Source organism: Mesoplodon mirus, assembly GCF_964341445.2.
Source record: "Mesoplodon mirus genome assembly, chromosome: 2".
Classification (NCBI taxonomy): domain Eukaryota; kingdom Metazoa; phylum Chordata; class Mammalia; order Artiodactyla; family Ziphiidae; genus Mesoplodon; species Mesoplodon mirus.
The window spans coordinates 70,214,949-70,227,283 of record NC_138977.1 but is presented as its reverse complement, the minus strand read 5'-3'; the positions used below and the strand labels follow the sequence as shown (position 1 = coordinate 70,227,283).

The 12,335-nt window shown below is 36.2% G+C and overlaps 1 protein-coding gene across 3 annotated transcripts in view; it reads right to left on the bottom strand.

The window, feature by feature from the left end:
• Positions 1–12,335, bottom strand: part of TBC1D19 (TBC1 domain family member 19) — a 167,469-nt gene that overhangs the window by 118,050 nt on the left and 37,084 nt on the right. For 2 of the 3 annotated variants that reach the window (XM_082632706.1, XM_082632707.1), the window contains exons 2-3: positions 9,377–9,449; positions 8,354–8,399 (exon numbers count right to left, since the gene is read on the bottom strand). In XM_082632706.1, coding sequence (XP_082488832.1) covers positions 8,354–8,399; positions 9,377–9,449 — 119 coding nt within the window. Of the gene's footprint in view, positions 1–4,830; positions 5,330–8,353; positions 8,400–9,376; positions 9,450–12,335 lie in introns of those variants that run through there. The other variant, XM_082632708.1, reaches the window with a different exon arrangement.

Genomic DNA, 12,335 nt, shown 5'->3' with positions numbered 1-12,335 from the left:
AGCTGGAGTAGCAATACTCATATCAGATAGAACAGACTCTAAAATAAAGACTGTTACAAGAGATAAGGAGGGACACTACATAATGATCAAAGGATCAATCCAAGAAAAAGATATAACAATTATAAATGTTTATGCACCCAACATAGGAGCACCTCAATAAATAAGGCAAATGCTAACAACCATGAAAGGAGAAATCAACAGTAACACAATAATAGTAGGGGACTTTTAACATCCCACTTACACCAATGGACAGGTCACCCAAACAGAAAATAAATAAGGAAACACAAGCTTTAAATGACACAATAGACCACATAGATTTAATTGATATTTATAGACCATTACACCCAAAAGTGGCAGAACACATTTTCTTCTCAAGTGCACATGGAACATTCTCCAGGATAGATCACATCTTGGTCACAAATCAAGCCCCAGAAAATTTAAGGAAATTGAAATTGTATCCAGCATCTTTTCTGACCACAATGCTATGAGATTAGAAATCCATTACAGGGGAAAAAAACTGTAAAAAACACAAATACATGGAGGCTAAACAGTGCACTACTAAATAACCAAGAGATCACTGAAGAAATCAAAGAAGAAATTTAAAAATATATAGAAACAAATGATAATGAAAATACGATGACCCAAAACCTATGGGACACAGCAAAAGCAGTTCTATGAGGGAAGTTTATAGCAATTCAATCTCACCTCAAGAAATAAGAAAAATCTCAAGTAAACAATCTAACCCTACACTTAAAACAACTAGAGAAAGAAGAACAAAGAAAACCCAAAGTCAGTAGAAGGAAAGAAATCATAAAGATCAGAGCAGAAATAAATGAAACAGAAATGAAGAAATCAATAGGAAAGATCAATAGCACTAAAAGCTTATTCTTTGAGAAGATAAAAATTGATAAACCCTTAGCCAGACTCATCAAGAATAAAAGGGAGAGGACACAAATCAATAAAATTAGAAAGGAAAAAGGAGAAATCACAACTGACACGGCAGAAACACAAAGGATTGTAAGAGACTACTACAAACAACTATAAGCCAAAAACATGCACAACCACGAGGAAATGGACAAATTCTTGAAAAGGTCCAATTTTCCAAAACTGAACCAGGAAGAATTAGAAAATATATACAGACCTATCAAAAGTAATGAAATTGAAACTGTAATTAAAAATCTTCCAACAAACAAAAGTGTAGGACCAGAAGGCTTCACAGGTAAATTCTATCAAACATTTAGAGAAGAGTTAACACTGATCCTTCTCAAATTCTTCCAAAAAATTGCAGAGGAAGGAACACTCTCAAGCTCATTTTAGGAGGCCACCATCACCCTGATATCAAAACCAGAGAAAGATATTACAAAACAAGAAAATTATAGGCCAATATCACTGATGAATATGGACGCAATATTCCTCAACAAAATACGAGCAAAGAGAATCCAACAACACCTTAAACGGATCATACACCATGATCAAGCGGGATTTATCCCAGGGATGCAAGGATTCTTCAGCAAATGTAAATCAATCAATGTGATACACCACATTAACAAATTTAGGAATAAAAACCGTTTGATCATCTCAATAGATGAAGAAAAAGGTTTTGACAAAATTCAACACCCATTTGATGAAAGCTCTCCAGAAAATGAGCATAGAGGGAACCTACCTCAACATAATAAAGGCCATATATGACAAACCCACAGCCAACATCGTTCTCAATGGCGAAAAACTGAAACCATTTCTACTAAGATCAGGAACAAGACAAGGATGTCCACTCTCACCACTCTTATTCAACATAGTTTTGGATTTCCTGGCCATGGCAACCAGAGAAAAAAGAGAAATAAAATGAATACAAATTGGAAAAGAAGTAAAACTGTCACTCTTTGCAGGTGACATGATACGATACAGAGAAAAGCCTAAGGATGCCACCAGAAAACTATTAGAACTAACCAATGAATTCAGTAAGGTTGCAGGATACAAAATTAATGCACAGAAATCTCTTGCATTACTATACACCAACGATGAAAAATCAGAACAAGAAATTAAGGAAACAATCCCATTTACCATCGCACCAGAAAAAATAAAATACCTAGGAATAAACTTACCTAAGGAGGCAAAAGATCTGTACTCAGAAAACTATAAAACACTGATGAAAGAAATCAAAGATGATATAAACAGATGGAGAAATATACTATGCTCTTGGATTGGAAGAATCAATATTCTGAAAATGACTATACTACACAAAGCAATCTACAGATTCAATGCAATCCCTATCAAACTACCAATGGCATTCTTCACAGAATTAGAACAAAAAATGTTAAAATTCATATGGAAACACAAAAGACCCCAAAGAGCCAAAGCAATCTTGAGAAAGAAAAACATAGTTGGAGGAATCAGGTTCCCTGACTTTAAACAATACCACAAAGCTACAGTAGTCAAGACAGTATGGTACTGGAACAAAAACAGAAATATAGATCAATGGTACAGGACAGAATGCCCAGAGAAAAACCCATGCACATACGGTCACCTAATTTACAAGAAAGAGGCAAGAACATATAATGGAGAAAAGAGAGCCACTTCAGTAAGTGGTGCTGGGAAAACTGGACAGCTACATGTAAAAGAATGATATTAGAACACTACCTAACACCATACACAAAAATAAACTCATAATGGATTAAAGACCTAAATTTAAGACCAGACACTATAAAACTCTTAGACGAAAACATATGAAAAACACACTTTGACATAAACCACAACAAGATATTTTTTGACCCACCTCCTAGAGCAACAGAAATAAAAACAAAAATAAACAAATGGGACTTAATTGAACTTAAAAGCTTTTGCACGACAAAGGAAACCATAAGTAAGACAAAAAGACAACCCTCAGAATGGGAGAAAATAGTTGCAAAGGAAACAACAGACCAAGGATTAATCTACAAAATATACAAACAGCTCATGGAGCTCAATGTCAAAAAAACCAAAGAATCCAATTAAAAAATGGGCGGAAGACCTAACTAGATTCACCAAGGAAGACATACAGATGGCCAAGAGGTGCATGAAAAGATGCTCAACATCATTAATTATTAGATAAATGCAAATCAAAAGCACAATGAGGTATCACCTCATAATGGTCAGAATGGCCATCATCAAAAAAATCTACAAACAATAAATGCTGGAAGGGTTGTGGTGAAAAAGGGAACCGTCTTGCACTGTTGGTGGGAATGTAAATTGTTACAACCACTAAGGAAAACAGTATGGAGGTTCCTTAAAAAACCTAAAACAGAACTACCATATGACCCAGCAATCCCACTATTGGGCATATACCCTGAGAAAACCATAGTTCGGAAAGAGTCATGTACCACAGTGTTCATTGCAGCTCTATTTGCAATAGCCAGGACATGGAAGCAGCCTTTGTGTCCATCGACAGATGAATGGATGGAGAGCATGTGGCACATGTATACAATGGAATATTACTCAGCTATAAAAAGAAATGAAATTGAGTTATGTGTAGTGAGGTGGATGGACCTAGAGTCTGTCATACAGAGTGAAGTAAGTCAGAAAGAGAAAAGCAAATACCGTGTGCTAACACATATGTATGGAATCTAAAAAAAAAAACCAAAATGGTACTGATGAACCCAGTTGCAGGGCAGGAATAAAGAGGTAGACATAGAGAATGGACTTGAGGACACGGGGTGGGAGGGGGAAGCTGTGGCGAAATGAGAGTAGCATCGACATATATACACTACCGAATGTAAAATAGTTAGCTAGTGGAAAGCAGCAGCATAGCACAGGGAGATCAGCTCGGTGCTTTGCGATGACCTAGAGGGGTGGGATAGGGAGGATGGGAGGGAGGCTCAAGAGGGAGGGGATATGGGGACATGTGTAATCATATGACTGATTCACTTTGGTGTACAACAGAAACTAACACAGTATTGTGAAGCAATTATACTCCAATAAAGATAAAAAACAAACAAACAAACAACCAAGAGGGCAAAGAAGAGCTATGATTAGGACACTTTGGTGGTGCCCAGGTCTACCACCTGAGGACTCTTCCAGCTAACACCATGAATGTCTATAAAGACTTACCCAATCTTGTGGTCTAGTGTAAGGTACTCATTATCTAAAATCTTTCCATTTCGGGCCCACTGTAGTTCAGCATTTATACCTCTCCAAGGTATGGTAGACAGTTGCATATATCTACTATAGCAGTAGACTACGGTACATGTTTTTTTTTAATAATATATACATATATAGAAGGTTTAAAAAGGTTTATATATTTCTTTAACTTATATTCCTTAAGGGAAAACAATAGGTCTTCTAATTCTTTATAAACTGCTCTACACAAAATACAGTAAAGAATAGGACACAAAGAAATCGGTACATTTTCAATGTAATGACTTTCTTAAATCTTTACAGTAAGTTTAGGATTAACAGTTATAGTAAGTGTCCTCAATTCAACAAATATTTATTTTGTGCCAGCATTGGTGGGTGGCTCAGTAACTACTTGCTGACTCAACGTCATTTATTTGATGCTATAGGAGATACTCAAAGAAATGTAAGACATAATTCTTGTTTCAGAACACTTTTAATCTAGGGAAGAAACAAGATGTAAATACAGTAAGTACCCTACATATGAACGAGTTCCGTTCCAAGAGTGCATTTGTAAGTCCAATTTGTTCATAAGAACAACAAAGTTAGCCTAGCTACCCAACTAATATAATCAGCTATATAGTTCCAAACTGTAATAGGTTTATAATACTTTTCATACAAATAATACATAAAAAACAAACACAAAAAATAAAGAAAACATTTTTAATCTTAACAGTACAGTACCTTGAAAAGTACAGTAGTACAGTACAACAGCTGGCATACAGGGTCTGGCATCGAGTGAACAGGCAAGAAGAGTTACTGACTGGAGGAGGGAGTGGAGGTGGGAGATGGTAGAGCCGAAGGATCATCAGCAACAGGAGATGGAGGGTAAGCTGCAATTTCACTCATGCCTGACATTGACAGCACAGGTTCTGGTTCCTTGCTGGATTCAGTTCTATCTACTCTCTTGAAAAACCGATCCAGTGATGTCTGGGTAGTAGCTCTTTTTTTCTCATCGAAGATGACACGGTAGCACTGGATTGCATTCTGAACGGCTGCTGCAACCTTCGTGTACCATTCTACGTTCGGGTCCTGTGCCTCAAAAACTAACAGTGCCTCCTCAAATAAAGAAAATCCTCTTGCCGTTTCCTATGTCATGAATCTCTTCGGCTTTTCAGTTATTTCTTCTTCCTCTTGTCTCACTTCGTCCCTTCCCTGGGCCTCCAATTCCATCAGGTCTTCATGAGAAAGCTCCTCTTGTTGCACAGCAAGGAGTTCAATGAAGTTGTCCTTTTGCAGATCTAGCTTGAAATAAAGATACTGTACTACTGTACTCTATACAGTACTGTACAGTAAAGTACACAAAAGCACAACCACTTGTAGAGGATGCACGCATGTGACAATGTATGCCAGACACATGAACTAACTTACGTGATTGGACATGCAAAGGCACGTTCACATCTTTGAAAGTTCTCAACCTGAAGGTTCATATGTAGGGGATTTACTGTATACGTAAAATGTAGTAAAGTGTATGGCTTTAGAATCAGACAGCTAGAGGTGAAATCCTAGCACTGCCATTTACTAGCTATATGATCTTCAGCAAGTTACTTAAGTGGTCTAAGACTCATTTTTCTCTTCTGTAAAATGATGATAATTATAAATTCTACTTCATAGGGTGGTTATAAAGACTACCTAATACAAGGTAATACCTATAAAGTGCTTACCACAGTGCTGGACATAAAATAAGCATTCAATCAATGTAAATTATCATCAACATAATATTAAGTAGTTATTAACACAATAATAGTTAAACAAAGTAGGCAGTTTTGAAGTGGGAAGAACTAACCTGGGCTAGTGTTACAAGTTTCATGTAATAACAGAATACAGAAATTTTTCTGCTATATTTGTTAAATAAAAATCTGACTAAAATATTTGGAATGTTTAGTAAAATAAGTAAAATGACACAAGCAAATTCCATGTATGATCTGTAGAGCTCACATGTCCACACTTCTATCAGTAATGAGAGTATGGATTTTTTTTTCAGTTCCAATTACTTAACAATAAATATTTCTACTTCACTTTTGCTTTCTTTACTTATCCATCATGGTTTTTGCCAATGAAAAATGCAACAGAATATGCTAAGTCCACTTTATTCTTCTGACTTATGTTAGGAAACACTTCTTCCCACTCCAGATGTGCCCTTCCACATGAAAAGAGCTCCCTCACTGTAACATTCTTGGCCTCTCTCCAGGGCTTTACTCATTACACCACAGAAGAGGTTTAATGCCTTCTCCAACTTTTAAATTTTGGAAGAATAAACTGAACACATTCACCAATGCTATTTAACTAGAAGGTTAAGTCTATTTAAGCCTGGAGTTCAGTTAAACAGCTTATTTTGCTCTTGCACTAAGCTATGTCCTTCTACCCAGTCTTTATCACAAATAAAAGTATAATTTTGACCCCCAGTTTGCCTTTATGTCTTATTTTATTTTCTCAATTTGTTCAGAACCCAAGTGAGGAAAAAGGTAGTATTATTGGGCTCCTTCAAATATCTCAACAAGTTATTCAAAATATTCAAAATAAAATATTTATTTAATGTCTATTATGTAGGATATCAAAGATATGACAATGAGTGAAATACTGTCCCTGCCAGCAAGTAAAAAGGCACTCTGTCTCATAGAACAATTTTCAGGAATGCATTATGCCACAAAAATAGCAATCATCAGTAATATCTCCTCAGATGAGAATCTAATATTTGGAATTATACACAGCAGATGCTTTTATTCTGCCCAATATCAGAGACAAAGACACTGAAGTTACAAGCTTTAACAGGCAGAGAGATAAATGATCATGTCCATATTAGTCTAATCAACCGTGGTATTTCTACTACATTTGGGGAATTTTGAAACCTTACTTGTCAGGATAAATGTCTTTTCCTTTTGTGACTAGAACCAAAGGCATGATCACAATCAACTTTAGTTAACAGATAGCATTTTATATGTGATGTTATTTAAGAGGTCAAAAACCAACTCAGAAGATAGCAATAACCAAACAAGCAAATACTAATTTTAAAAACATTGTTGGGTTTCCCTGGTGGCGCAGTGGTTGAGAATCTGCCTGCCAATGCAGGGGACACGGGTTCCAGCCCTGGTCTGGGAAGATCTCACATGCCGTGGAGCAACTAAACCTGTGCGCCACAGCTACTGAGCCTGCACCCTAGAGCCCGTGAGCCACAACTACTGAGCCCATGTGCTGCAAGTACTGAAGCCCGTGCGCCTAGAGCCCATGCTCTGCAACAAGAGAAGCCACTTCAATGAGAAGCCCGCACACCACAACGAAGGGTAGCCCCCCAATCACCACAACTAGAGAAAGCCCACGTGCAGCAATGAAGACCCAATGCAGCCAAAAATAAAAAAAATAAAATAATAAATAAATTAAAAAAACAAAAAACAAAAACGTGTGTCTAAGCACAAATCCACAAGCATTCATCTGAGTCTCTTTGTTTTACAGACAATTCTGGTAAACTGGGTTATCTCATTTCCCAGTTAACAGCAGATTAGAAGGAGCAAATTGGAAATGGGAGTGTGAGAAACTAGAGAATGCTAGAGACACATTGATAGCAGGAAAAAAAGAAAAGAAAAAAAGACTTAAGAACTCTATTAGATTATAAACTCCATGAAGGCAGAAATTGTGTTCATTGCTCTATGCTATATTCCCAGTGCCTGGCATAGTGCTAGAAATAAATGATGAATAATGGAATATTAAATAAACTACAAAAGCTAACATTTGGGATCTATATTTTTTGTAATGACAAATAGTTCTGTACACTGCAGCAGACTCTGAGAACAAATCCAGATAAATAAAAACAGTAATGTTCTTAATAATGACCCCAATTTTTTAAAAAAAAGAGTTAATTGTGTTTAAAATGATCAGTTTACAAAGACAGAACGACAATATCCAAAATGGCAACAATAAAAAGAACATTGGTAAGCTTAAATTATCCAAAATAATAACTGATGAGAAATATCATATTTCTTAATTACACTGGATAAATGAATTAGTATAAAAATTTTGGCAATAAAAAAACCCCACCTATTAATTCTCAGGCAAGACTGTAATTTTTAATAGTATTAACTTACTTGAAATGCCATATAAATACTAATGAGAAATAATAACAATCAGTACACATAGCAATACTATATTCGTTACTTACAAAGCAAATACAGCTAAACATAAGAGTATCTCAAAATAGGTAGGAAAAACTCACACACTCAGTTCACTATACACAGCATTCTGAAGTTTCTTCTCCCAACCTATTTAAAAAAAGGAATAAAATATACAAACATATTAGTTTTAAAAATAAACATACATTACAATTAAATTTATCTCACAAAAACTTTAACATCACATTCATTTGTGAAAGAACTTTATCAAACTTCCAGTTGCTGTGTAAAGTGTTATACTAAGGAATTATTTCTTATATATTTACCAATATCCCTTGGCTAACACTAAGTAGCAAAGTCATCAACATGATTTATTATTATAAAACTATGGCACCATTTTCTTAAGATGAGAAGAATATTTCCTTCTTCCACTGTTAAGGTACTCAATGAATGCCAAAATCTTTGGCTATTGAACTACCAGAGCTAAGAGAAATGTGCCAAGGGAAGGGCAAGAAACAGCCAGGCACTTGACAAAGATTACAAGTAATTCGTGACAATTAACTAGTCATTAAACTCCTAAACAAGAGAAGTAGATTATTATGAGGCACCATCAGTCAGATCAGTTCGCTTGGCTGCTAACTACTTGAACTTTTATGGGCAAGTAAACCACTTAATATCTCAGTTCCCATGTGCAAGGGCTGCTAAACAGCTTGCTCTAAAAAAGTTGGGATTTTCTTGTTTTCTTTGAAAGGGTAGAAAAGAGGAGAGAAAAGAAACATAGGAGAGAAAAGAAGCAGAGAAGGAAAAAAGGCACAAATGAAAGGTAAAAGGCAAGTTACTTAACTAGGGAGATTCTTAATACATTCAGGATGTATTTTGACCAGGAAGGTAAACAGTATTTAAAACTGATTAATGTAAAGCAGTCATTCCCACAGTGTTCCTGAATTTTTGCAGCATTTCTGCAGAAATATCTGAAAGTTCTAATTCTCCCCAAATAGAAACCTATCCAGCCACTGTTTCACAATTTTGGATGAGTAATTGGCTGTGGATACAGTATTCCCTCAAAATAAAGTATTTCCTTATTTTGCCTTAAAGAATCAGAGAAGGAAAAAAAGCAACTTACAAACCTGATATTTTAAAGAATTCCTTAATATCTTCTTTTAGTGATTCAAGTTTAATCTCAGGTCTCTGAAGACTGGCCTATTTAGAAAGAAGAAGAAAAAGAAGAAAGGAAAAGACAGAGGTCAAAAGTAAGTCATTTGGGATGATATTTAACGCTAATGAAAGTTTTAAAAAGGAATGTCCAAATGTGCACACTATCTAAAAAATCCCCTTTGAGGTCAGAGCATCTGAGTATCTGGAATAGCTCATAAGAGAGAAGACTTTTTCACCCACTCTTGAAATAGAGGACCTGTGATAATATACTATAGTCTACTTAAAATATTAAATCTTGCAGCTTATGAATAGTTAACATCTTCACCTAAGCATTTTATTTTTATGAACATTTAACATCTATTTTTCTAATAGGAAAAATACTCAGATTTTATAAATTCATTCTCTTAATATTATACTTAGCATATATAGCACCTACATTCACCTAATAACCAAAAACTCTGTTGCGTCCATATAACTGGAGCTTTGAACAGTGTCATCTTTGGATCGCTGCTCTGTAAACCTGCATTTGTTGTACATATTTATGGAAAATACATAAAACTACTCACTCACAAATGCTTATTAGTGTCTCCTTCATCTTCAATTGCATGATTTCTAGTCTACTGGTTTTTCACACTGTAATTTTTACCAAAAATACTAATTTCTCCAACTTATAATGGCTTCAGTTATCTTCAAAGTGTTTATCTTTCATCACCTAGCTCTATCAAATTCTAGAGGCATATATTTTTTTTTTTTTTTTGCGGTATGCGGGCCTCTCACTGTTGTGGCCTCCCCCGTTGCGGAGCACAGGCTCCGGATGCGCAGCCCCAGCGGCCATGGCTCACGGGCCCAGCCGCTCCGCGGCATATGGGATCCTCCCAGACCGGGGCACGAACCCGTATCCCCTGCATCGGCAGGCGGACTCTCAACCACCGCGCCACCAGGGAGGCCCTAGAGGCATATTTTTTAAGAAGGTATTTCTATTAGGGTATCTCATAAGCATTTTAAATCTTAGAAATCAAAAACTGATCTTATCTTCCACTTACTGCCTTTCTCCTCTTCTATTTTTAATCCTCATCCATGAAATTACCATTCACCAAATCTTCCAACTCAGAAACTTTTGTTATTCTCAATTCTACTCTAATTCTTTTACGATTCAACCCCTTTCTGGGAAGATGGCATTGGTGGCAGTGAGCTTTTTTTAAATCTTCCTGATCTCCACATAAAAACAGACCAAGCAACTAGAGAGCAAAACCAAAATTCCATGGGAAACATTTACAACCAAACTTGGCGATCAGATATTCCTCACAAACCTAAAATATAAGCAGTTGTGGACAAACCAACAGCCACATGACCTGTATGGTATTAGCATCTACACAGGAAAAAGCAGAGGGGTATCTGATAGATATGAAAAGAGGAGAACCCCAAAATAGCCAGCAAATATTCACTGGAACGTACGATGAGCTAATTTTAGAACAGGAGCTGACAATGGGAGGGGTTTTGTCTAATCCAACACAGCAGATGAGGTCTGAAGACACTGGTGCAGCCTAGCACCTATGAATTCTTGAAACTGGCCGGCCAAGGTCCCTTTCTCCCTTTCTGAGAAAAACTTGATAGAGTAATAAAAATTGAGGATGACAGGGAACCAACTTATTACCTTGAAAACTGATAAATAAATGAAAAGGCATTTATCTAGCCTGCCTTTCCTACAGGAACTGTACCACTTGGTAACCAAATAATAGATAAGGGGAAATGTCTCTTTATAAAAATATTCCAGCTAATAACCAAAACAGATATGATATAATTAGAATATCACCATTTTGCAATCCCTAATCAATTCTAGGCATTGAGCAGAAACAGCTATTAACTTTGCAAAAAGACAACCAGCAATTATGTGCTTCTCAATGAAAGAAAACTCCAGTGCCAATAGTCGTGGTCACTGAGATGGCACCTGAGCCTGATCAAAGCCTCTGGGTCCAGCTGTCAACTTACACGTCATACAATCTGCACCATGAGTGTGTAATCAGAAAAATCCAGGTTGTGAGAAATCCTAAAGGTCAAATGGCCCAGTTCTCCAGCTGATCAATTGCAAGGGGGAAAAAAAGGAAGGAGAGAAAACCTGTAGATTTTAAAAGACTTAAAAGGTATATCAAAGAATCTTTTTTTAGTTGGCAAGACTCAGAGCATCCAGGGGTATATATTTGGTTAATGAAACTATCAAGAAATGCAGTAAAGTGATTACCATAAAAATCAGGTCCTCTGGGAGGGAGGGACTTGTGATTGGGGTGTGACAAATGGAGAGGTTCCTGGTGTGGCTGGCAACATTTCACTTTTTTACCAGGGTGGTTGTTTAAGGTCGTTCATCTTATAATAATTCATTACATTATAGATTTGTTTTGTGTAGCTTTTGTTTGTGTTTTACTTTACAACAAACAAGGCAAAAAAAGAAAAAAGAAAAATACATCCCCCCAATGTATTCCTTCTCTCCACTCTAAAGTCCCACTTTATTAAGGCAACCTGATTTTTCTGTTTATAGGTCAAGGAGGAAGAAACATGGCCAGCTCCCCATCTGGTATGTGTACTTTCTTCTTTTTGTTTTTTAATTGGAGTACAGTTGATTTACAATGTTGTGTTAGTTTCAGGTGTACAACAAAGTGAATCAGTTATACATATACATATCTCCACTCTTTTTTAGATTCTTTTCCCACATAGGCCATTACAGAGTACTGAGTAGAGTTCCCTGTGCCTTACAGTACATCCTTATTAGTTATTTATTTTATATATAGTAGTGCTGCCACCTTATTTAAGTTGCAACTACCCCCCACCTGGCATTTTCACACCACCTTACTCTACTTTTTCTTCTTTCTTAGCATTTATGCCTCTTAGTATACTGTATGATTTATTTACTATGTTTATTGGTATACTATCTCCCTA